A 27,492-nucleotide genomic window follows, 5' to 3' on the forward strand; every position below is an offset into this window, starting at 1 on the left:
CGTAAAAATTCTTAAAAAAGAAATTAGATTTATAGTTATTATAAAAAAATAAAAACATTTATAAAATATAAGTAGAAGTATACATCAAACATATATTAGTCATGTTTTTGTTTGTTCCATATAAAATTAAGTATATTTTTTTTTGTTTAATTTTTTTTTTTTTTTACGATACACATAGGTGTTTATTTTATAAAATAAATAAAAAAAAATTTTTTAAAGTATTTTTAATTAAATAAATATATGCACATGTATATATTTACATGAACAAGTATACAAATACAACATTTGTTGACTTTAATACAGCTATAATCAAAAATATTTTTAAATATCTGTAAATATTTTTCATTAATTTGTAAAAATATGTAAATTACTTTGTTTATATTTTGTTCAACAATTAATATTTTGAAATTTTTTTTAACCTTTTAATGTTTTCATCAAGTGTAACAAAAAAGAAAAACAGAAAAAAGTGTCCAGAAAATTTTTTAAATCAAAAGATATTTTTTTCCTTATCTACAAACAAAAAAAAAAACTGTTATTACTTTTTACAAAATTTAAATATATTTTTGTACTTTTGTAATATACTATTTTTTTAATTTATTATAGATTTTTTTCATAATTAATACTATTAAAAAAAAATTGCAAAACATTTTTTTTTTAAATATATACATATTTATATATATATATATATATACATTCATCGTTAAATTCTTCTCAATATTTAATGTAATAAGAAATTTGTTTGTTATATTGTGTAATTTTTTTTTTTTTTTTTTTTTAACTATTAAATGATTTGATAGTTGACTAAATTTTTTATATAATTAAAAAGAAATTATAGCTGCTGTTAATAGAATGGGCAAACAAAATGCTAATAAAGGTTTGTATGATAGTAGATATGAAAAAGATGCATGTGGGGTAGGTGTTGTAGCAGATATTAATGGAAAGTGTTCTAGAAGTATAATTCAAAAAGCATTGCAAATATTATTAAGATTAAGTCACAGAGGAGGTGTGCAATCAAATGATGGAGATGGTGCAGGCATTTTAGTTGGCATACCTCATGATTATTTTCAAATGTTAAGTGACACTTGTCAATTACCTTTTTTGTTACCAGAAAAGGGGGACTATGCTGTTGCACAAATTTTTTTACCACAAAATGAAGAAAGAAGACTTTATTTATACCATGAAATAGAAAAAGAAGTATACAACCATGGGCTAGTTGTTTTAGGATGGAGATCACCAATTCCTGTGCGTAGAGATGTCATCAGTGCCAATGTAAAAAAAAGTGAACCTTTTATTGCTCAAATGTTTGTATGTAAAAGATCTGTTTTTAAGAATTATGACGATTTTAATATTTATCCATTTTCGGATATTAATTTTACAGATGATACAAATTTGAACTTAAATGATCTTCCAGATGACATTGAATTGCTTACTTTTTTTATAAGAAAAAAATTAGTCAGACATAACGATATGTACTTTTGTAGTTTTTCTTCACGTACAATTGTTTATAAAGGACTGTTAACACCATCGCAAATATATTTATATTTTGAAGATTTACTAAGTGAGCAATTTACTTCTTATTTGGCCATGGTTCATGTAAGATTTTCGACAAATACCTCTCCTACATGGTATGCAGCTCATCCATTCAGGAGAATATGTCACAATGGTGAAATAAATACTATAAGTGTTAATTCTATATTATTTCAAGCACGAATGCAATCAGCCAAAGCTCCTGATTTTTTTAAATCGGTTACAATAAAAGATTTAAGACCAATAAATGAAGAGAACTATATTATTTATGATAATGATGATGAAATATTACAAAAAAAAGATACTTTTGAAGATATTATGTTAACACAAAATAGACTAAAAAAAAAATCAAGAAGAAATTTACTCTTAAAATTAAAGAGAGATTATACCTATAACAGTTCAGCATTACACTATAAAATAAAAAGAGAATACATGAACTCTGACATAAATAGTAACTCGGAATTTTTAAGTAATGTAAACGAATGTTCAAAAAGTTCTTCAGATGAAGAAATGGACATTAATGAAGAATATATAATGAATAATTTAAAGGAAAAAAACAATAATAAAGATTTTGGAAAATCTATGAAGACTCAGTTAAAACATGGAGAAACTAAAAAAACTAAAGGTGCAATTAGCTTTGCTTCTGATTCTTCCATTTTAGATAATGCTATAGAGTTTTTGGCTATGACGGGAAGAGGAATAGAACATGCTGTTATGATGTTAATGCCACGAGCATATCAAAAAGATCCTAATATAAGTCCTTTGGAAAAAGCATTTTATGAATATCATACATGTATAATGGAACCATGGGATGGACCTGCTTTAGTTATTTTTACTGATGGATACAAATTAGGTGCATCTTTAGATAGAAATGGTTTAAGACCAGCTAGATATAGTATTACCAATGACGGATTGTTTATATTATCTAGCGAAACTGGTGTTGTAGATTTATCATATGATAAAATTACTCATAAAGGTTCTGTATATCCAGGAAAAGTAGTTCTTATAGATTTTAAAGAAAAAAAATTTTTAAGGCATGAAGAGGTTTTAAGTAATTTTTTAAAATTAAAGCCTTATAAAAAGTGGTTAGATCATTATTCTATAAATTTAGATAATATTATAAAACCTGGTTCTAATATGGAAAATATTCGTATGAATGCTTATAAGTATGGTGCAAAGTTAAATAAGGAAAATTTTGATGATGACAGCAAAAAGGATCTAGATTATTATGATGAATCTTTAATCAAAAAATTAAAAGCTTTTGGCTACACATATGATGCCTTTAATATTATTATTTCTCCTATGGTAAAGCATGCTGCAGATGGTTTAGGATCTATGGGTAATGATACAGCTTTCCCTGTGCTAAGTTATTTACATAGAAATTTATTGTACTATTTTCAACAAACATTCGCTCAAGTTACTAATCCAGCTATAGATCCAATAAGAGAAGAAAATATTATGTCCCTAATGAGTAATTTAGGAAAAGAAGGGGATATATTGCACTGTACATATGAAAATTGTCAGCGTATATTTATAAACGGACCCATATTAAATGAAGCACTCTATAATATGTTATTTCAATTGCCTGACTTTCCATATATTATAATTGATATGACCATAGATTTGGATAAAATAGAAGCCATGATGTCAGGTGAATATTGTGATGATACTAAGAATGACACAAAAAGTACTCCATTAAAAAAAAATAATGCAGATTCTTTTAAGTTAGAAGAAGAAAAAATGAAGAATGTGAAGGAAGAGATGAATAAAAAAAAAATATCATCAAAATATTTAATTAAATTTATTGATAACATTAATACAAAAGTTGAAAATGCTGTTCGAAGAGGATTTCAATTAGTTATTTTATCACATAGCAACGTAAGTGAAACAAAAGTTCCTATATTTTCTATATTAATTGTGGGAGCATTACATAAATATTTATTAAGTAAAAATTTAAGAACGAAATGTTCTCTTATTGTTAAAGCTGGAGATTGTTTTGAGATACATCATCTAGCTGTACTTTTATCCTTTGGTGCTGATTGTATCTATCCTTTTATACTATATGAAAGTCTTCAATTTATAAAATATGGAGATAATGAAGCAAGATTAAGTAATAGTCAAATGATAAGTAATTACAGGCATGCAGCGAATTATGGTATATTGAAAATTATGTCGAAAAATGGAATATCTACATTGCCAAGTTATAAGGGTTGTGGTTTAATGCAACCCTTAGGCATATCAGATGAAATATTAAAAAAGTGCTTTATAAATGTATGCGATTCTATTATTGGTGGAGTGACATTTGAATTTGTTGAAAAAGAAATATTAAGTATATTTTATAATGCATATCCAAAAAGAATATTATCATTAAATGTTAAAGATGCAATTGAAGAGTTAGATGACTATGGTGAATATCATTTTAGGAGTATAGGAAAGACGCAGATGCATATGAATCATCCGGAGACAATTAGTTTATTACAAAAAGCAACTAGAACAGCGAATATAGATACTTATAAAAAATATTCAGAGTTGCAGAATGAATTAATAAATCATTGTGAAATCAGGGGACAATTAGAAATAAATTACAAAAAATGTCCATCTTATAACAAAAAAAAAAAAAGAAATGAACCTATAAATATTAATTTAGTTGAGCCCATTAATAAAATTTTATTGAGATTTTGTACTGCAGCTATGTCTTTTGGATCTTTATCTGAAGAGGCACATACAACAATTGCCACTGCCATGAATAGTATAGGATTAAAATCAAACACTGGTGAAGGTGGAGAACCAGAAGATAGAATTAAAACAGCACCAAATGAACCAAATACTAGTTCTGCTGTGAAACAAATAGCATCTGCTCGATTTGGTGTAACTGCATATAGCTTAGTAAATGCACAAGAGTTACAAATTAAAGTAGCTCAAGGAGCAAAACCAGGAGAAGGAGGAGAATTACCAGGATATAAAGTAAGTGCCAGAATAGCTTCAGTTCGTAGAAGTACACCTGGTATTGGTCTAATTTCCCCTCCACCTCATCACGATATGTATTCTATTGAAGATGTTGGGCAATTAGTATATGATCTAAAAAATATAAATAAAGAAGCAAAAATATCAGTTAAATTAGTTTCTAAATTAGGTATTGGTGTTATTACTTCTGGTGTTGTTAAAGGAAATTGTGAACAAATTTTAATAAGTGGCATGTCTGGAGGTACAGGTGCTTCTAAATGGACCTCCATTAAACATACTGGCTTGCCTTGGGAAATTGGTTTAGCAGAGGCACATCAAACTTTATGCAAATCTAAATTAAGAAAAAGAGTTATATTACAGATAGATGGCCAATTAAAAACAGGTAGAGATGTAATATTAGGCGCTTTATTAGGAGCAGAATCTTTTAGTTTTGCTACTCAACCATTAATTTCATTAGGCTGTATTATGATGAGGAAATGTCATTTAAATATATGCCCTGTAGGTATATGCACACAAGATCCTGAACTAAGAAAAAAATTTGCAGGAAAACCAGAATATATCATTAATTTTTTCTTTATGTTAGCAGAAGAAATAAGAGAATACTTAGCTCGCATGGGCTTTCGTAAGTTTTCTCAAATTATAGGTAGATCCGATTTATTGAAAAAAAAAGATCATTTAAAATATGATGAAAAAAGAAAATTGTTAGACTTTTCTAAATTGTTATTTCCAGGATGGAAATATTATGCTGAAGATGAAATTAAAGATGATAGTAATAAAAGATATAATAAAAATGTAAATGATAAAAAAAGAAACAATACTAATTCATTGTATTTAAGTTCTAAATATAAAGGATCCAATTCAAGTCTAAATGCTTTGAGTAAAATGGGAAGAAAACAAGTGTTAATAAATGAGAATTATAACACTATTAAAAAATATGATATATCAAAAGGGGATGGTGGAGAATATAAAAAAAAAAATACAAATAAAGAAGATACATTCTCTTTGAATGAAGAATATGATGAAGGTGATGCAGAAGATGAAAAAGAAGAAAATGAGGACGATGATGATGAAGATGAAGAAGACGAAGACGAAGACGAAGACGAAGATGAAGATGATGAAGATGAAGATGAAGATGAAGAAGATGAAGAAAATGATGAAGATGAAGATGAAGAGGAAGAGGAAGAGGATGATGAAGAAGAAGATGAAGAAGATGATGATGAAGACGAAGAAAAGAAAGACAGAAGTGATATAGAAAAATGGAAAGAAGAGAAAGATAAGAAGGAAAAAAAAAAAAAAAAAAATAAACATATTTATGAAGAAAATGATTTTAATAATGAAAACACAAAACTTGGAAAAATAAAATATTATATGTCTGCTAATAATAAGATAAAAAATAAGAATGTATCAAATAAGCTATTGAAAAGAAAAATGAATGAAAAAAAAACTCATGGAAAAAAAAAAAAAGCAAAACCAATGCCTATATTTTGTTGTGAGACACAAAATCATAAATTATCAGATATTATTGATAAAGAATTAATAAGAAGATCTAAAATAGCTCTTTTGAATTGTACTCCTGTAAACATAAAAATGCCCGTAAAAAATACCGATAGAGCAGTTGGGGCTATGTTAAGTTATCACATAATTCAAAGATATGGTGAAGAAGGATTACCTATAGATACTATAAATGTTAAATTTAGAGGGACAGGTGGTTTATCTTTCGGTGTTTTTTTAACAAGTGGCGTTAATTTTGAATTAGAAGGAGATGCTAATGATTTTGTAGGAAAAGGATTATCTGGAGGTATCATCTCTGTTCATTTTCCAAAAAATGCTTTATTTATTAATGAATGTCAAAAAAATATGATTGTAGGTAATTCTGTTTTATATGGAGCTACAAAAGGAAGAGCTTTTTTTGCTGGAAGAGCAGGAGAAAGATTTGCTGTTAGAAATTCAGGAGCTATTGCAGTTGTCGAAGGAGTTGGAAGTCATGGTTGTGAGTATATGACTAAAGGTATTGTAGTAGTTCTAGGGGAAATTGGATGCAATTTTGCTGCTGGTATGAGTGGAGGAATTGCGTATGTATTAGATATTAATGAAAAAAATGTTAACCATCAAATGGTTGATTTAAAAGTTTGCAAAAGTATGGACGAAAAAATGACACTAGAAAAATTATTGCATGAACATTATGAAAGAACTAATTCATATACTGCTAAAATGTTGTTACAAAACTTCGACGACAATTTAAAAAGATTTACTAAAATTATCCCCAGAGATATTAAGAGGGTTTTAACAGAAGCTTGTATTGAATTTGTAAAAACGGGAAATGAAGAAGCAGCTGCTATTTTAGATGATTGGGCTTCATTATTGAAAAGCGTCGATCAGCCGGAAAATATGTATAAAAAAGCTATGCAATTTTTTACAACTATTTCAGATGATATATCAGGTCTACCTAAAACATTAGCATTAAGAAATGTTGATGGTTTAATAATTAATGATATCCTGCAGGATCATCATAGTAGAAGATTATTGACATTAAAAAATTCTACAAAAGATTTAGATAAATGTATTGAACATAATTCAAAAAAAAAAAAAAATTTTGATTTTGAAAAACTTATGCATAACTTAGAATTATGTAGGAGAAATAATAGAAAGTGGAGAAGATATGCTGAAATTCCATATAAATGTAATGCTTTTGCAGATTTTAAAAATTCTTTTCCAAATTCATTAGATGAAAAATCTAAAGAGATGATAAAAAAATATTTTTTTAATGAAAAATATTTGTTAGATTTGCATCTGAAATCATTGAATACCAACAAATTTATTGAAACTTTAATAAATAGAGAAGAAGATGAATACATTAATATGAGCCAAAAACAGATGAGTCCAAATATATATTCCCTACAAAAATATATAAGTGGAAATGATAAACTTGATTCATTAAAAACAAAATATCTTTCTGAAGATCCATATAACATGAATGACAAAAATGTTAAAAATGAGCAAATTTCAAAAATTGTAAGCTATAATGATAAAAATATAGAAGTTTCGACATATACTACAAAAGTACAAAACAATAACATAAGTGACTTTAAAAAAGACAATACTCCTTTATCAGAATTTCACAATTCTGATGATATTAGAACTACTTATAGGAAAAATAGTATTAATTTTTCAGAAAAAAAATTAAAAAAAAATAATAATGAAAATGAGGTATGCGATGTAGTACATATTAAATCATATTATGAAAGTTTTTCAAATAATAATCCCTCAAAACCATTTTTAGTTGCAAATCCCAATAAAGTTACAGGATTTAAAGATTATGAAAGGTTATCTCATCCTCTTAAAGATATTAGTAGTAGAGTACTAGATTATTCTGAAATAATTGTACCTATAAATGTAAAAAGTAAATTACATAATCAATTACTAAAAACACAAGCATCAAGATGTGCCGACTGTGGTACACCAACTTGCCATTATCCAAATTCCAGTGGAGGTGGATGCCCATTGGGAAATAGAATATTTGATTGGAATAATTTAATATATGAAAATGAATGGAAAAAAGCTTTAGAACGTTTATTAGATACTAATAATTTTCCAGAAATTACGGGTAGAGTTTGTCCAGCTCCCTGTGAAGACGCATGTGTTTTGAGCATAAATGAAAAGCCTGTGTCAATAAAATTTATTGAATTATCCATTATAGAATGTGGGTTTTTAAAAAAGTGGATACAACCAATTATACCACACACAAGAACTGGTAAAAAAGTGGCAATCGTAGGGTCAGGACCAGCAGGATTGGCAGCAGCTCAACAACTGAACAAAGCTGGGCACCAAGTTACTATTTTTGAAAAAGATGAATATTTTGGTGGATTATTAACAAATGGAATACCTAATGTACGTTTAGATAAGAAAATTGTAGAAAGAAGACTAGTACTTATGAAAAGAGAAGGAGTAATTATGAAAAATAATATTAATGTTGGTGTAGATATAACTTTATCTGATTTAATAAAAGATTATGATGCAGTCTTATTAGCTACAGGTTATAAAATTCCTAGAAAATTAGATATACCAGGAGCAAATTTAAATAACATATTTTACGCAATGGATTTCTTAACGTCTTGCCAAAATTCTTTAACAAAATCAGATTTAATGGATGATAATTACATAGATGTTTCTGAAAAACATGTAATTATTATAGGAGGAGGAAAAACAGCTGTTGACTGCATTAGTTTAGCTATTCGTATGGGCGCTGCAAGTGTTTTACAATTTACCAGACAAGAAATAGCACCAACAAATACTACAGAATACTGGTGGCCAGGAACAAAAAATATTTTCAAAGTAGAGTACTCACATGAAGAAGCTATCATTATTCAAGGAAGAGATCCAAGAGAATTTTGTGTAAGAAGCTTAGAATTTATTCCATCTAGTAAAGACCCTAAAAGAGTATCTGGAATTAAAGCTATAAAAGTGAAATTGAAAAAAAATACTAGAAATGAAACGAATAAACAAATTAATAATAATACGGTGAAAAATGAAACAAAAAAACAACAATCTAAAACTAATAAAATAAAAACCAATAAAAACTCAACAAACAATACTCAAGAAACTACAACTGCAAGTTCTCATTCGTCATCTTCAATAACTGAGAATGATATAATTCAGAACTATCAGCAAATAAAAACACATAAAGAATATTTTGATATACCATTTACAGAAAGAATTTATAAAGCAGATGTTGTAATTTTAGCATTAGGTTTTACTAAAACAGATGACTCGATTTGGGAAAATGACAATATTAAAATTGAACTTGATAATTTTAATTGCATAAAAACAAACAACAGAAACTATCAAACTAATCATAAAAAAATTTTTGCATGCGGGGATTGTAGAATAGGATCTAGTACTGTTGTACAGGCCATTGCAGAAGGAAGAGACGTAGCCTCAAAGATTGATGAATATTTAACTAATTTTGTATCTATTCTTCCCCCATGTAATACTTATTATTATTATCCTCGAAACTATAAGAATGTACCATTTAGGTATTCTTATTGGGGATAATGTTTAAATATATGTATAAGGCATTTATTTATGTTTATAAAGGTTTTATGATAAAATTAAAAATACAATTTTTTTTTTAATGTTTTAGAATAATTATTAATTTAATTTGTTACAAAATATTATAATTAATTTGGTTCACAAAAAAAAAAAAAAAAAAAAAAAAAAAACAATAAAATTAAATATTATAGATATTTGTAACATTTCATAAAAATATTACTATTGAATTATTAAGTTTTTATAAAAATTAATTTATAATCATAAACTATAAATACCTCATAAAGGAAAAAAAATTATAAAAAACTTTCAAAAACAAATTTATAAATTAGATATCTTTTGAAATAATAGCAATATTAATAGAAATGTAAAAGAGATAGATTTTATATCAAATAATATATATTAAAAATTAAATATATGTATTACTCTTTATAAAAAGATACCCTTGTAATACTAAAAATATATATATATATATATATATATATATATTTAACATGATAACTAGTAATTAGTTAATTTAATAATTGCCAAAAAAAACAAAAAAACGAAAAAAGCTGAATATTTTTCTTTTAAAGAAATGAATCCAATAAAATACAAACTATAAACAAATTAGCATAATAAATATTACAGTATCATAAAAAAAAAAAAAGAAAATAAAATATTTATAATAATTTAATAAAAATTGTATATATATACATAGGGAAATTAAAACTTTTTTATCTATATTCAAATAAACAATATTATATTACCTTTGTGTAAGTTTTTCTTTATTTTACTAATGTTCTATTTAAATACACATTTTTATTTAATATATTTTTATCAATATTAGAATTATCTAAACCTAAACTTCCTTTTGTGCTCATAGATGATAAATTTTTATATTCTCTTTTTTTATTTTTTTCTTTTAAAACTCGAACTTGTGAATTGATTTTGTTTTTTTTCTCATTCATTAATTCTTCTATCATATTTTTATTATTATATTCAATTAAATTTTTTTTTTCTATTAAAAAAGATCCATTTTTTTGAGGAATAATTATATGATCAGTATTAGACTTAGAATATGCATATATATCTTTGCATTCTTCAATAATCATTTTTTCTTGTTCTTCTCTAATTTTTGTAATTTCATCATTTAATTCATTGATATAGCTGTTGTCGAATATCTTATCATCCTTTGTACTCTTCTTATCATAATATATGTTTTCATCAAATGAATAATCATTTGTTATTACCCCATTATTATGAGAATATTTATCAGAATCATAATCATTTTTCATTTCGTTATTATTGTAAAAATGTGGTGAATTCACAAAATATTCGTTATCATTATAATATCCTGAATTTTCATTTTCAACATATGGATAATCAATATTACTATTCTTCATTATTTCTTTTAATGCTCTTGACTGTTCAGGGGAATAGTAATCGAAATGTGGAAATTTTTCAGTTTTTCCTGATTCTTCCTGAAATAAAATAAATATATATATTTTATCATTTTTTTTTTTTACTCTTTTTCTTTATAATTACTTATTTTTATTATATATATATATATATTGTAACCCGAATTGTATTTTTTCTTTTGATATAGTTTTTCCATTCTATTTCAGTCATTCCTAATTTTTCTGCTACATTTTTGCATAAGATATCTTCAGGGTTTAATATTTTATAATTTCCTATCCACATCTTAGGTTTTCTTCTATTTGGATAATATACATATGTTCCTTGTACGCAATTCCCTTCAACTAAAAATATAGTCAAAATAAATCAAATGAATTAAAACATAATACCCTATATATATAATTATTGTAAAATAAAAATGCATTATAAATAAAAAATTATACATTATATAATAAATTATGAGCAAAATGATGAAAAAAATAGAAATGATATAGTATTTATTTGATGTTAATAAAAATTATATTTAGATATTTTCTAAAGAAAAAAAAAATTCCATATATTAATGTTGTATCATTAAATAAAAATATAAAATAATGTTTTATTAATTTTACTCATACTAATTTCTTTTTTTTTTTTTACACATAATCATATTTATTTAATGAAATATTTAAAAAAAAAAAATTAATTATAAAACAAATATTTCATGAAATTTTTTTTTTATAAATATTTACTTGTATTGTTCTTATTCAAAGCTTCAAGCATCATCTCTTTGGGGAATTCAGGATCTTCTATCATTTCAGGATCACCCTGAAAAATAGCATTAATTTTATATATATATATCTCTTATTAGATATCTACAAAAATTTAATCGAATTCCTTTAATAACTTTTATATAATACTTATTCTTTCTTTATGTAAATACCTCATTTATAGTCCTATATTCCCCTATTTTTGTAGTTAAATCTTGTAATGTCATTGGCTTTTTTTTGTGTTCACTAGCTATATTTCCCATTTTGCAAATTCAATATAATATATATTTTAAGATTTAAATGTTTCTTTAAAAGAAAAAAAATAACAAAAGACAAATAAAAAAAAATGGATAGATACTTTACAAATGAAAATTTTAAAATTTTTCTAAAATAAGTAAATAATTTCTTAGAAATTTAAAAATATTTATTCGATAAATATATATAAATACATATACATTAAAAATTGTAAATATGTTCTATTCTATTTATACATTTTTTTTATAAAAAGAAATAAAAACTTATTAGAATTCTATATTTTTACACAAGATTTTTAATTTTATAATTATGAAATATGTAAATACGCTTGAAAAAAAAAAAAAAAGCGAAAAGAAAATTAATAATATTCACATTAAAGCATTATACTGGTTCTATAGTCCCGTTGTTTTATTTTTTTTTTTTTTTTTAATGAAATATTAACATATATATAATTTTTTTTTCTCCTTAATTTATTTGCACTTTAAAAATATTTTACGAATTAATGTATTTGTCTTTTTCTTAAATTATAAGCAAAATTAATTCAGTAAAATTTTTATGTTTATATTTTAAATTGAAAATTGTAGACATTGTTTTTTTTGTTTTTTTTTTTTTTTGCTAAAGATTTTCAGTCTTAAAAAGTACTATAACATTTTATAATTTTATGATGTAGTACATTAAAAAAAAAAAAAAAAGTGTAATTTATGTAATTAATAAATATATAATTTGTTAATGCGACCTTGTTTTAAATTTGTTTTTTTTAAAATACACAAATTAAAAACTTTCTTTTTTTCTACAAAACATTAAAGTATATATATAAAAAAATATATAAATATATATCACAGTAGCATATTGAAAATTAAGATAAAAAATATTCTACAAATTCTTATTTTATTCATTTATAAAAAGCATTATTTTTCTTTTTTTTTTTTTAGTACACGTATTTTATTCTTTTATTTTAACTAAACAACCTTATAATGTTACATATTTTGTAGAATAATACTATATTCCTTTTATATATCGCGCTTAAGGTAAGATTAGATCAAATTATTTTGTGTGCAAAAATATAGTTCTTAATCTATAATGTTTCAAAATAGATATATTTATTTAGAAGTTTTATAAAATGTATATATAATTCAAGAAATTTTATATTTATATTGTTAATCAAAAAAGATTGTGCAAGTTAATGCAACATAAATGTCTGTGTGCATTTTTGTTAATTTCATATATAAATGATATATATACGTGAAGTGTCTCTAAGGAAAAGTAAATGAGTACTTTTAGTTTTTTAGTTGTATATCCTAATAATATATAGAAATAATTTCTCAAAGTTTTCAATAATATAGAATCAAAATATATATATAAAAATATAAATGATTACATACATTTAAAAATGTTATATTGTTATTGTAACATCATTATATAGTTATTTCTTACAACGTTCATTTTATTTTTTTAGAAGCATTAAAATGGCAATATTTAATAATACGATATATTCATATTTAATGCCTTTTTTAATATTACTAGAAAAACTCTTTTGTTCTGTTTCTTCTTGGTATGCTTTTGGCTTTTCATTATCAAATAATTTTTAAAGATTATAGTATTAACTGTATTAAAATTAAAATTAAAATTTTCCCTTTTAATATGTAAAGAACTTTAAATAACAAAAAATCATTTCCTTTTTCTTTTTAATATAGTTCATTATTTTTAAATTATTAATATTAGAAATAACATGAACAAATTATTTCCTTTTGCAATTTTTACAATACAAAATTAAAAAAAAAAAAGTTTTAGTAGTTGAAGACAGAAAATGAAAATAAATAAAAACTATTTTAATAATTAAAATGATTTGTTATATATTATACGCATAGTTCAAAAAATAAATAAATCAAAAAATATAAATAGAAAAAGTATTCTACATAATATAGCATATATTAATTTTTTTGATAATAAAGAAATAAAGGTAAAAAAAAGGAAAAGTTAGTAAACAGGTTATATACATATATCACATTTTCTACATAAAAAATGAGTTTGTTTCAAACAAATAATGATAGATTTTCATATTTATAGTATCATTTACTTTTAGTAATGAAAAATATTTATGTTATTCTTATATTTAATTACATATTTCTCTTTTAATAGCATAATGTGTTAAGAATAGAAAATCAGTAGTCAATATTTTTGTAATATACATATGTATTTCTAAATTAAATGTAACATTAAACAAAATCATATTAATTAAAATATTAGTGTAAATAAAATATTACACATTTCTATTTAGATTATTTAATTTCAAATTAAAAAAAAAGTGTATTATATTTAAATGTGATACTTATTTTAGCTTATTATATAATTTATATAAAATATATCTCTTTAAATATTAAGACATAAATTATTAAAAAATAGATAAATATTAATAATATATAACTCACACAAAAAACTTTTTTTTTTTTCATATATTATTTTATTTTCATCTTATTTATTTATTATTTTTTTTTTTCTACTGATTCCATTTCTCTCTTTTTTTCTGCTTTTTTAATATATATTTTCACCTTTTTTTCCTATTGGGATTTTATGTGATAAATTGATTTCTTTAAAAATTTATCATTTTAAAATATTTATAATATAAATTTTTAAGATTTTAAATAAATTAAGCATTATATATATCATTTATATACATATATGTTTTTTCTTTCTGATACTATTAAAAAAATATATATATATATTTGCCATCAATAAACATATAAATAACTAATTAAAAAAAAGATCAGATAATGATTAATTAAAAAATTCGCATGAAAAAAAAAAAGATAAAATAAATGTAAATATTTCTAAGGACTTTTTAAATGTCTTAGATGTAAAAGAAAATAATGCATTATATATAATTATTTTTTTTTAAGAGAGATTTACTAAAAATGGAAGATAAAAATGCATTTTTATTTCATATATTTAATTCAGAAATAAATGAAAATGAAAAAAAAGAAAAAGTTGAAATTAGAAGTTATTCCTTTATAAAATTACCCAGTGCATCAGAACCATCGAAAATTGTGCTTTATCACTTTAATGAAGAAGCTAATGAATTATATTTACTTGATAGAAACTATTATAACCCTAAAATTGAAACAATACGGCATGAAAAAGAAAAAATAAATAAAAATTATATATCTATATTTATTAATAATTATGCAATAGAAAATAATTGTAGTTATTATTGCTATCCAATAGATGCACTATTTATATTTATATCTATAATATATGAAAATTGTACAAACAATAAGTTTACTACATTAGAAAACTACTTAAATAATATCTTAAAAGACAATGAAAAAATAAGAAAAGAAGTCATAAAAAATATGTTATATATTTTAAAAAAAAATGTAAACAAAATAAAAGATAGGTTAAAAATAGTGTGTGATGAATTATATGAAAATGAAATATATTATTATAAGCCCAACATAGAAAAAGTGAAAAATTTTTATAATTTTAAATGCATAATTCTATTTAATTACATAATAGAAAATAAGATTATTTTTCCGGATTATGCTCAATATGTGGAAAAGGAAATATTAGAAAAATATAAAACAGACAAAAGTTCACACCCATTAACTTTAATAAAAGAAGAAAAAAAACAAATAGATAAATATAATGAATATAAAAAAAATGTAGATAACTATTTAGTAGAATTCAATAAAAAACACTATAGATTTAATGGTAATAATTTAAGAGCATTTATTTGGTTAATTATTAAAGGTTTTATGTGCTTATCACTAGAAGAAAAAATTGTACCTGATGATATATGTAAAAAATTAAAAGAAATTAAAGATGAAGAAGAAGAAGAAAAAAGGAAAACACAAAATGTGACATTTACAAAAAATAAAAAGCATCCTTTGCAAGCTCCTAGGAATCAACCAATGATAGATTCCTTTTTTAAAAAAAAAAGAATAAAATAAACAAGTTTTTAAAACATAATTTTAGTATATTATTTTAAAAAATAATTTATTTGTATAAATATATCACTGCACATAAAAAATGGTATATACAAGAATAATTACATTATTTATATTTGTTTATTACAACATCATTTCTTTTATTCCATTTTTTTATCTCTTTATTTTATTAAATATATAAAAAAATAAACAAAAATGTAAATATTTTTAAATATGTACTTTTATTCAAACTTAAACTAATTCCTAGAATTTTTAAAAAAAAATGTTTGCATATATAGAAAATATTTAATAAAAGTTAATATACTTTTTTTTTTTTTTTTTGAAATTAATAACAATTTTGAAGCGTATTTATTAAAGAAATAAGAGGAATATATAATTAAATTTTCAACAAAAAAAAAAAAAAAAAATAAAATAAAATATAAAATAAAATAAAATAAATATAAAATCGTATACAAATAATATAAGGAGAATATTTAAATATTAAAAGAATTATAAAACAAAATTAAGAACAACTTTAAAATTATTATAATAGTTATAATGATATTTCAGTATATATAATAATTTAATCTCATAAAAACAGGAATTAATAAGATATATTTTATCTAAATCTTAGATATTCTTTTGAGTAAATGCAAAAGGGTAGATAAAACACAAAAACCGCCAAATTGATGGACTAAGGCCAAATATATTGGTACATTATGAATTATAACGCTTATACCTGTTAACATTTGGGCAGTTGTAATAACTGGTAATAAGAAAAAAAATCGTTTTGTTTTTTTACTTAAAGACAGTGTTTTAGAATAATAATATAAGAGAAAACTATTTAAAACAATTATATAACTAAGCATTCGATGATTAAATTGAACTACTGTAGTATTTTCAAATAATTGTTTATATTTTTTTTTTTTTTGTAAGTAAAAATTTCTCACTTCATCAGGAATAAATTTATCTAACATTTTTGGCCAAGTATTATAAGCATAACCTGCATCGTTACCGGCAACAAAACCTCCATATAAAATATTAGAAAAAGTTAAAAGGGTAAATACAAGTAACCCTAATTTCATTTTTTTAGTAATATTTCTTTTTTCATACATTTCGTGTATTAATTCATTTCTTAAAAACTCTAACCAACTGTTTATTTTACTTTTTTTAAATTGCTTTCTTAATTTTCCTAATTCAATTAATGTTAAGGAATTAACAAATATATAGCTATACATTGCAGTTGCACAGAACAAATGAAAAACTAATCGATAAGGAGAAACCCTTGGTGTTTTATTTTCGGTTTTGGGTTTATTAAAACCACTTTTTACCATCCACCAACCTACTAAACCTTGAAATACTCCTAATGTAAAAATGAAGCTTAATTTTTTAATCATATTTTTTTTTAAAGAGCGTTTAAATAAAAAAAAAGCAACACCACTAACAAAATATAACCCTATACCACGACCAAACATTCTATGCAACCATTCATTAAAAAATATTTTCTTATATTCGTCCAATGAAATATTATAATGTACTTCTTTATATTCAGGTGTCATTTTATATTTTTCAAATTCTTCTATCCATTCTTCGTTACTTTTTGGGTATTTTATACCTTGAAATTTCCAATGGGTTATTGACAAACCGCTTTCAGTTAATCTAGTATATCCTCCTATGCTTATCATACCTAATATTAACAAACTACAAGTATTTAACCATATACCTACTTTAAGTTCATATCCTTCCTTCACCAATTTGTTATATTTTTCAACTTTCTTTAAAATAAGTAATTCTTCAGACTTATTTAATTTATTAAATGTACTAACATAATTTTTATGAAACAATATTCTCCTACTTAATCCATTTTTAAAAAAATTTTGCATATGATAATTCTGAAAAATTCTATTAAAATACATGTTAGTATTTTTCTTATCTATAGATAAAAATCTTAATGTATAAAAAAAAAAAAAAGAATAAAAAAAAATATACAAAAAAAAAGAAAAAAAAAGAGAAATTAAATAAATGAAATAAAAAAAAATTCAAATTATATGCTAAATTTAAAATTTCGATAAATCTATTTAAAATTTTAATATATTACTATACAAGATTAACTTTTTTTTTTTTTTTTGTGTTAATGTAATTAAACTTTTTTTAAACATATCGTTGTTGCATTACTCATAATCAAAAAATATTTAATTTGAAAATATAAAAAATAGTTCAACAAAAAAGGTGTTAAAAATGAAATATTATTATAATTTTTACATGAGAAAAATAATAATAGTAGGACATAAAACTATTGATATTATTTTAATTTTTTTTTCCCTCCACAATAATAATTTTAAATGTAACATACTTTGTGAATTGCAAATCTACCTAACAATACTTAAATAAAAAATATTTTATAGATGGAATCATTTTTAAATTTATAGGTAATATATATATTTTTTTTTTTTTTGTGTTTCCTTTTTTTCTCCATTCCTTTATTTGGATTTATATATTCTTATATAATAATTACCAAAAAATATATTTCATTTGCTTTTTCAATTTTATTTTTCTCAATTTTGTATTTAAAACATATATTAATGTAATTTATTTTATTTTACATATTATTAAATAAATTTAATGTACATATAACTGTGTATGTTTAACATGAGCAACTAAAAAAATTTTAAATATTATTATCAGGTTATGTTTTTTACAAGACATTTTATTATATAAAATAAGAAATGTGTAAAACAAACTTAAACCTTTATATATAAAAAGTTAATCTTTTTATTTCACAGCAATTAAATGTTTATTTTACATTTGTTTTGCAAAAAATAAAAATATACTTACAAAAATATGAAATTTCATTAAATCATAAATATTTTATATTTTTTCACTTTTTTCTATATCTTTTAATTTAGTGGGAACAAAATGTATATATTTTTCCTTTTAATACAATCATAGTATAACGATTATTCCAATTAAGAGTTTACTAATTATTCTTACAATTAAAGTAGGTTCTTACATCAATAGTAGAATATATATCTAGTACTTTAATGAATTATCAGTAGTTTAAAGTAATTTGTCAAAATAAATCTAAAAATATTATATAAATTTATCTAGAAAATTTCGGTGTAAATTAGACAAAACAATTAAAAATAACAGAAAAAAAAAAGTGATATAATAATACTTCAAATTAAAAAAATTAAAACATATCATATATTATATGGAAGATTAATTTTTAATTAAAAATTTCATAATTTTAGTGTAAAAAGAAAAGTAATTTATTTAAATTAATATTTATCGTCATACTCTAACAGCATATGTTGCAATTTTCGTTATCGAAGTTCATATAGTCAATTGGAATATATGAACTTGTATTTTCTATCTTGTATTCATTGTTTAGAGTTTTAACTGTAAAATTTTTTTTAATCTGAGGAAAAAAAGGAATGAGAATAAAATAAGTTTCTAAATTTAGTATTTACTATATTAATAATTATTTTTATAGTATATATATATATATACGGTTATATTTTATTATATTACCGGAACAATAGGATCATGCAAATAGTTTTTATCATGTTCGGTATCATTTGATTGTCTATTTTTGACAAACATATGTACCGCATAATCCTTTTCAGAAACATTTGCATCTTCAATATCATTTTTTATAATGTAATGTTTTAAATAATCCATTTCTTCAGGAAAACAAAGAAATTCATCAGATTTCCTATTTTCTTCATTTAAAGTGTTTTCATTTTCATATGAAGGATTATTCTTTGCTAAATATAAATATTTATAAAAAAAGGAAATTATTTTGATTACATTTAACATATTTTCCAAAAATATGTAATAAAGAAAAAAATATGTATAAGTAAATATAAACACTCTCAAAAAAAAAATATAGAATATAATTGTACATTTTAGAATATTTCTTGTGTGGCTTAAAGTCATATCCTTGTAATTATAACTTAAATTATACATTGTATTTTTCTTTAAATAGGAACGATTCAATTTAAGTAGCTCAATTGGATAACAATTATATGTTCCCTAAGACAAAAAAAAGAAAAATTTAGTAAGATGAATATTTTTAAATAGTTGTATAATTTTCATCTTTTTATGTAAAAAAGAGTTTGATTTTTTTTCTCCTAGATTAATTCATATTTAAATTAAAAAATTTTATATTTTAATTTTTCTCCAGAATTTGTTGTTTTGAATAGGTATATGTATGTTTTTATTTTCATTTTAAATATGAATTTTTAACGAGAACAAATTTCAAACATAATATAATTTTATATAAATGCATACATTTGTATATATTTTTTAATTTAATGAATGTGTACTAACATTTTCAAGTAAGACATATACGTAATTTTCACCTATAAATTTTATAAATTTCCCTTTCCCTTCGGGGGCTATAATTTCATGCGTATCATCAGACATTTCAGAAGTCTTATTATTTTTTATTTCTACATCTATTTTTGTTTTGTTTGTATATGTTTTATCATTTTTTTGTTCTTTATTTCTATGTAAATTTTCCAACGAACTTCTATAGTAACATTTAGGTTGTGAAACACTATCAAAACTCTTAATACTTTTTCCTGTTACACTTTTTAAATCATGTGAGCAATTTGAAACATTTGAATTTGTTGAAATAGAAGAAATTGAATAATCATAAATAGTACTAAATTTGTTTTCATTTCTAGATCGATGCTTATTAAAAACTATTCCATGGTCTTCGTCACAATATTTCATTACTGCATTAGCGATGTCGTTTTTATTACACATTTTTAGATAACTTACAAGAATATCTTTTTTCTTTATAGTTTCCATGTATATAAATATATAAAAAAATTCTATTAAAATATAATATATACACTTAATTTCTTATAAATAAGAAAAATAATTTAAAGTATATTTTAGTACCTTTATTAGAAAAAAAAAAAAATCATTAATAAATTGAAGTTAAATATACACAAATAAATACAAATCAATAAATTTTAAAATGATAAAAAAAAAAAAATGTAGAAAAGCAGTTATAGGCAATACAAGAATATGTCTTTTTTATTAAAAAAACAGATTTTTTAAAATTAAATATTTAAAATAAAAATATTTCTTTGTTAAAAAAAAAAAAACAAAAAAAAATGGAAAAAAAAAAAAAATTAGCTAAAAATATTCCTAATTCACGTGACTTGTTCATACAAATCTACATTTTTTTTTTTTTTTTTTAATTTTAATATAATTATGCTTAACAATTTTTACATTGTTTCTAGAGAAACGTTTTGTAATAAATAAATTTAAGCTATAATAAAAAAAATTATTTTTAATGATGCAAAATTTCTCTTAATTTTATAAAAATAAGTTATTTATTATAATATTATATTAAGTTATATTTCATTGTAAAATAAATTATTGAAAACTTTCCTTAAATTATAAAATTTGATAAATTTATCTAATGCACACTTTACATTTAAAATAAAAAAAAATAAAATAAATAAGAATGTGTTTTTATAATAATAAATTAAATAAATAATATGCAATATAAACATAATTTAATTTTAACTTAATCTTAAAAAAAAAAAATTAAGATTCAATGAAATTTGAAATGTTTTGTAACCAAGACATATATTCTCTTTGTTCTTTATCAATACTACATGAATCAATAAAATCACATAATTCTGAGTCTACTCCCAAATTAGCTAGCCATTCATCAAGTGAAGTTTGTAAAGAATCATCTAAATCTTCAAATTCAGGTCCATTATACGATGATACAGAATTTTTTCCTTCTTCATTTTTATAATATTTGACATTCCCTATCATATATCTAAATTTTTCATCATTTTGTAAGGTAGTACAATAAAACGTGATACCTCCTTGTTTATTTGGCTTTTCAACTGTCACTGAGAAATCGGTCATTTCAGCTTGAGCTTCGTTTTCTCCTTCTGCTTGAAATGGAGAAACGAGTTGAAAATCAACAATAATTTTCATTCCATCTACATTTTTGGTCAACACCATATTTACATCTCCTTCTTGTTCTTCGTATTTCCATCCTGATGTTTGTAAAAACTTTTTGATATTTTCTGGTGCTTCATAGTTGGATTTTTCATGTTGTACCTCTGCTTTCACAACTTCCAACAATTTTTGAGATTCACTTGAAGCAAATGTTCTTTTGTTGAAAGTGTTGAAATTTGTTTGTAACTTCTGACAATATTTTTCAATGTTGGTTATATTTGTAATTTTTCTTTTATTTAAATTAGCCAACTTATTTGCAGAATTGCTAAACTGTTTACTAAGCGGTTTACTTTTAGATAAATTTACAGTATTTCTAAATATGAAATTCATTTTTTTTAAAAATATATTTTAATGAAATATATGGATTTCTAAAGAGATTTAATTAAAATTTTAAAAATTGTAAATATTCAAAAAAAATTATTTAATTTTATTAAATATTTAAAAATATTTTTAATTTTTTTAAAATAATAAAGCAAAAGCTTACAAATAATTGTAAATTTGTTTTCTTTTTTTTTAAATAAGGATAATAATGTTTTATTTTAAAAATCTACTCATTTTTTTTTAAATAAAAATTTTATTCAAATGTGAATTTTTTTTTTTGGATATACTTTTTTTTTTCTATTTTTTCATATTTTTATATTTTTTCATTTTTATTAATATCAATTTTAAAAAAAAATATAAGCACATATATATAATGTTCAAATACCTACGTATTTAACTAACCCCGATATATATAATGAATCTATATTTAAAAATTTTTCTTTATAAATCTTTTATTTAAATAAAAACAAGATAAAATAAAATTTTATCATTATAATCAATTTATGTAATTTATAAAAAAATATATCTTTACTTTTTTTTAAAATATATTATAAATTTTTGTATCTTGTATTTAAAAAAAAATACTGTTAAAAAAAAATGTTTATACATATATATGACATAGAAAATATAATTTATCAAATATATTTCATTTGTTGATATTATTTAAGCAAAAACAATGACAACGAAAGTGTATTATAAAGTTTAAATTTAATTTTAATTTTAAATTTTATATAGATTTTAATTAAAAATAATATTTAATATAACAAAATATAATAGAAAAACATAATATAAAATATTCATAGATATTTATACTGAATTTTTATTTTTACATATATATATATATATATATATATATATATATATATATATATATATATTTTTTAATAAGCAAAAATTTTGTTTTTAATTGTGAGAACATTTTTATAAAGATAAAAATATGTAATATATTAATTTAAAAAAAAAAAAAATCACAAGTACATAAAAATGTATGAAAAAATATATATTTATAATAAAATTGATTAAATGGGATCCTACGTTATATTTTATGAAATTTTTTTTTTAATTAAAATTTATATATAACACTTTCAATACATAAAAACTTTTATAAAAAATAATTTTACGTATATATATATTTATTTATTTATTTGAAAATTTGAAATTCATAAAATGAAAAAAATATTTCTTTTATAGAAAAAGATAAGTTATATATTTTTTTCATATTCTTGGTTAAAGTTTTAAAATGAACGAATTATAAAATTTCATTTAGGTTTTATATAAGTTAACTATAATTTAAAAAAGTTCCATACAGATTTTACATACATATCCTAATATCTTTTATAGTAAATTTTATTGTAACTTTATATATTTTTATCTATGTAGAGTTAAAAATCCATTAGTTTATTAATTTATTTTTTACCTATAAATTATTAATTATTAAAAAGACAAAATTAGTATAAAAGAAATAAGGGGAAAATAAAGTATTAGAGCATATATTATAATTATAATATAATACAACGAAGAAAAAAAAAATTATATATATATATATAGTAATTAATAAGGATTTAGTATTTTTTCGTGGACTAGTAAATAAATATATATATTGAATAAATAACTTATATAGTTGTATTTTTTTGATAAGTTGATATGTTTTAGAAAATGTTACAAGAAAGAGATTTAGCAAGAGAGCCATGCCCTGATAGAATAATAGAAGATATGGGTGGGGCATTTGGTATGGGTTGCATAGGGGGTTATATATGGCACTTTTTAAAAGGTGCAAGAAATAGTCCAAAAGGTGATGTGTTAAGTGGGGCTTTATATAGTAGTCGTATGAGAGCACCCATTTTAGGTGGAAACTTTGCTGTATGGGGAGGTACTTTTAGTTGTTTTGATTGTGCCTTTCAATATTTAAGAAAAAGAGAAGACCATTGGAATGCTATTGGTAGTGGTTTTTGTACAGGTGGAGTTTTAGCTATGAGAGGAGGATGGCGATCTGCTTCAAGAAATGCTATCGTTGGAGGAGTTTTGCTAGCCATTATAGAAATAGTCTCTATTGTATTAACACGTAAGACTACCCCTACACCTAGACAGCAATTTCAACAACAAATGGAAATGGAAAAAAGAATGTCTTCAAAAAATAATAGATAATAATCTTATATTTACATATATTTAAAAATTGTTATAATATTTGTATCCTTTTTAATTATTTTTCCTTTTTTTTTTCTATTTTAATTAATATATGTATATTTTTATGAATCTTTAATTAAAAAAAATTTCTTTTTTATATATATAACAATCGAGCTTATACTAAGCATGTTTAATTTTATATACATTTTATTGAATATTAATAATCCTAATTTTTTTAAATATTATTTATAGGTTCCTTTTTAAATTGCTTCATATATATATATACATTTTTTTTATGCCTTCTTCATTTTAATTTTTTATTTTATTTACTATTTTGAAATAGCAATACATATTTTCCTATGTTATTTTTGTTTTATTTTTAATTGAAATTTATAATTATTTGTGATATATTATTAGCACATGTTTATAATATATATATATATATATATATATATATATATATATATATATATATATATATATATATAATTTCTTTTTTTTTTTTTTTTTTGTCTTATAATTTAACAAAAAATTTTTAATAAAAAGTTTACCAAAAAATGCAATAAAAAATTGTAGAAATATTTTCTTACTACAATTTTCTATATAAAGTTTGTTTTAAAATTAATACATATGCAATTTTAATTTATTCAAATTTACTTTTTATATTGTATAGAGGGTTCAATACTTCTTAATTTTATTGTTACTTGAATTTTTTTCGAAATAAATATTTTTAGAATCTAAATAAAATATACATAAAAATGAATGAAAAATTAAATAAAATTAATAAATGAATTTATTAAATGATGCATAGGTTTTGTATATTTATTTATAATATTACTGGAAATTAGTTTAAGGTACGCTTCTGAAATTTGAAAAAGCTAATATGCAAATATATACTTATAAGATGCATATATAGAAATTAAAATAGTTTTAACTATATTTCAATAAAAAATAAATAAGATATATACATAAAACAAAATAATATTTTTCTGAAAAGGTAAAAATAAAGATTATATTCTTATTTTTCATTTATAAATAAGAAAATACAAAATTCTCTTCATATTTAATGGGGGAATATGAAAAAAATATTTATTTAAAAAGGAATAGAGACCGAAGAAAAGTTTTAAAGTTTGATAATAGTAACAAATTTTATTTTTTTCAATACTTTAAATCATATTTAAATTGTTAAATTATTTCAGTAAAATTGTAAGGATATAATTATATGATATAATATTTTTTTTTTCTTTTGTGCTTTATATATATATATTAGAAATCAGGTCCTCTTGATAAAACTTCTTTACATGTCGGTCGTAACAAAATAGTGTGTTCCATTTGAGAAGTATACGAATTTTTTGTATCACATAAAGGGGGATAAGGTTCGACAATATTTAAATCTACTAAGGTTTTTAAGGCCATAAAATGTCTTGTTTGCCCTAAATCATCTAACCATCTACGACAAAATGGTAATGTATCAAAGTTATCATTAATAACTTTTAATAAAGTTTTGGCTGAATTTAGCCTAATAGGAACAAACTGTTTATCTGGATTTCTCATATAATGAGAACAATCGTTTTCATGGGTAACATATCCTTTCCCCGTCGATGCAAAAGTTTCAATAGCAAACAATTCTCCTTCCTCCATTATTTCACTTTTTTCTTTCTGCCTAACAATAGGTACACATTTTCCTCCATGTATTATATATTTATTAATGGAATGACCTCTTAAGTTGCTAATAGCTTTAATTGGATAAATTTTTTGATTTAATTCTATCTCATAGGATTCTATAACTTCTTGAATAGCTTCCCCAATATCACACATTCTTGCATCTATTCCTGCTTCCTTTATACCTGTGTTTGTCCCATCTTGAGTAGCCTTAATAAGATTATCATATTTTTCATTAAATGCTATTGTAAATGCGCAATCAATTATATATCCATTAACATGTACTCCAAAATCTAGTTTACATACGTCATCATATTTTAAAACGGTTTCATCCCCGTAATTTGGTGTATAATGTGCTGCACAATGATTTAAAGAACAACCAGTAGGGAATCCCCAACCACATTTTAATTTTTGTGCTAAAATTAATTCTTTCGTTTTTCTTTCTGTTGCTTGAACAATATCTATCATTTTTCTTCCCGGTTGAATATATGTCTGCATATATTTTCGAACCTGCCTATGGCATTCAGCAGCTTTTCTTAAATCTTCATAGTAATCTATACTTATTTTTTCTCTTTCTTTTTTTTCTTGTAATGACTTTCCACTTAACACATGTTTATACTCTAATATTTCACCAACAGGATAATTTTTTCCTTGAAATAATAACTCAATTGGTACTGTTGGTGGATTAGTTTGAAAGCTTTTTTCAACCTGAGGCCAATTCTTTAACAATCTTATATGACTATTATTTTGCTCTTCTATAAAATTTTCTTTTATTACTATAGTTTTTTTTATTTTTTCTATATCATAATCTTCTATTTCTTCTTTTTTTTTATTTTCTTCTACCTTTTCTTCTCCTTTCTCTTCTCTTTTTTCTATGTCTCTTTCATTTATTTCATTTTTAAATTCATTTAATATTAAATCTAGTTTACTTTTTTTTTTGTTTTTATTCTTTTTACTAGATTTGTTTTTATCATCGTTAGTACTATTCTTATTCTTTTTATTTTTATCATTCTTAGTGTTTTTTATATTTTTATTATTATTATTATTAAAATTTATACTTTCATTTTTCTTAACTTCATCCCTTATGCTTTTATCTTCACTTTTTTCAACAGAATTTTGAACAATATTTATTGCTTCTTTTTCATTGGAATTTATAACTTGTTCATTTTTTTCTTTAATTACATTTTCTACTATTTTTTTTTTATTTTCATTTATATCTTTTACTTTATTTAATTCATTATTTTGACTATATTTTTTCTTTGTATCTAGATTTTTATTTTTTTTTTCTTCCTTTTTGTTCGTTTTATTCATTTTTTGAGTAACTCTTTTGGGTATATTTTTACTTTAAATATTATTTACTTTTATTTCATTAAGATTTCATGTATTTTTATTTTTTACTATAATTTTTATATGTTTTTTTTATAGTAAGATAATAATGAATAAAAAAAAAAAAAAACTATTTTAAATGCAATATATATCAATATATTTTTTTTTTATCCATTTTTCTTTTTTCTTTTTTCTTTTCT

The 27,492-nt window shown here is 21.8% G+C and overlaps 8 protein-coding genes across 8 annotated transcripts; 3 read left to right on the forward strand and 5 right to left on the reverse strand.

The window, feature by feature from the left end:
* Window positions 1-849: 849 nt before the first annotated feature.
* Window positions 850-9,543, forward strand: PRELSG_1315800 (NAD(P)H-dependent glutamate synthase, putative; the record flags this gene model as incomplete). The annotated part of the gene is made up of 1 exon (XM_028678685.1): window positions 850-9,543. One exon carries the CDS (start codon window positions 850-852, stop codon window positions 9,541-9,543), a length of 8,694 nt encoding a protein of 2,897 aa, XP_028535806.1.
* Window positions 9,544-10,304: 761 nt separating this feature from the next.
* PRELSG_1315900 (conserved Plasmodium protein, unknown function) lies at window positions 10,305-11,947 on the reverse strand (the record flags this gene model as incomplete). Its single annotated transcript, XM_028678686.1, has 4 exons — window positions 10,305-11,000; window positions 11,098-11,279; window positions 11,667-11,742; window positions 11,858-11,947. The coding sequence occupies 4 exons, from the start codon at window positions 11,945-11,947 to the stop codon at window positions 10,305-10,307; spliced, it is 1,044 nt and encodes a 347-aa protein (XP_028535807.1).
* Window positions 11,948-14,851: 2,904 nt separating this feature from the next.
* Window positions 14,852-15,886, forward strand: PRELSG_1316000 (ribonuclease H2 subunit B, putative; the record flags this gene model as incomplete). Its single annotated transcript, XM_028678687.1, has 1 exon — window positions 14,852-15,886. One exon carries the CDS (start codon window positions 14,852-14,854, stop codon window positions 15,884-15,886), a length of 1,035 nt encoding a protein of 344 aa, XP_028535808.1.
* A 599-nt stretch (window positions 15,887-16,485) lies between these two features.
* Window positions 16,486-17,778, reverse strand: PRELSG_1316100 (cytochrome c oxidase assembly protein, putative; the record flags this gene model as incomplete). Its single annotated transcript, XM_028678688.1, has 1 exon — window positions 16,486-17,778. The coding sequence occupies one exon, from the start codon at window positions 17,776-17,778 to the stop codon at window positions 16,486-16,488; it is 1,293 nt and encodes a 430-aa protein (XP_028535809.1).
* Window positions 17,779-19,160: 1,382 nt separating this feature from the next.
* Window positions 19,161-20,635, reverse strand: PRELSG_1316200 (conserved Plasmodium protein, unknown function; the record flags this gene model as incomplete). Its single annotated transcript, XM_028678689.1, has 4 exons — window positions 19,161-19,280; window positions 19,394-19,629; window positions 19,768-19,897; window positions 20,195-20,635. The coding sequence occupies 4 exons, from the start codon at window positions 20,633-20,635 to the stop codon at window positions 19,161-19,163; spliced, it is 927 nt and encodes a 308-aa protein (XP_028535810.1).
* A 795-nt stretch (window positions 20,636-21,430) lies between these two features.
* Window positions 21,431-22,189, reverse strand: PRELSG_1316300 (mitochondrial acidic protein MAM33, putative; the record flags this gene model as incomplete). Its single annotated transcript, XM_028678691.1, has 1 exon — window positions 21,431-22,189. One exon carries the CDS (start codon window positions 22,187-22,189, stop codon window positions 21,431-21,433), a length of 759 nt encoding a protein of 252 aa, XP_028535811.1.
* A 1,647-nt stretch (window positions 22,190-23,836) lies between these two features.
* On the forward strand, window positions 23,837-24,325 carry TIM17 (mitochondrial import inner membrane translocase subunit TIM17, putative; the record flags this gene model as incomplete). The annotated part of the gene is made up of 1 exon (XM_028678692.1): window positions 23,837-24,325. One exon carries the CDS (start codon window positions 23,837-23,839, stop codon window positions 24,323-24,325), a length of 489 nt encoding a protein of 162 aa, XP_028535812.1.
* A 1,245-nt stretch (window positions 24,326-25,570) lies between these two features.
* METAP2 (methionine aminopeptidase 2, putative) lies at window positions 25,571-27,277 on the reverse strand (the record flags this gene model as incomplete). Its single annotated transcript, XM_028678693.1, has 1 exon — window positions 25,571-27,277. The coding sequence occupies one exon, from the start codon at window positions 27,275-27,277 to the stop codon at window positions 25,571-25,573; it is 1,707 nt and encodes a 568-aa protein (XP_028535813.1).
* Window positions 27,278-27,492: the final 215 nt, after the last annotated feature.

The sequence above is a fragment of the Plasmodium relictum genome (genome assembly GCF_900005765.1).
Source record: "Plasmodium relictum strain SGS1 genome assembly, chromosome: 13".
Lineage (NCBI taxonomy): Eukaryota > Apicomplexa > Aconoidasida > Haemosporida > Plasmodiidae > Plasmodium > Plasmodium relictum.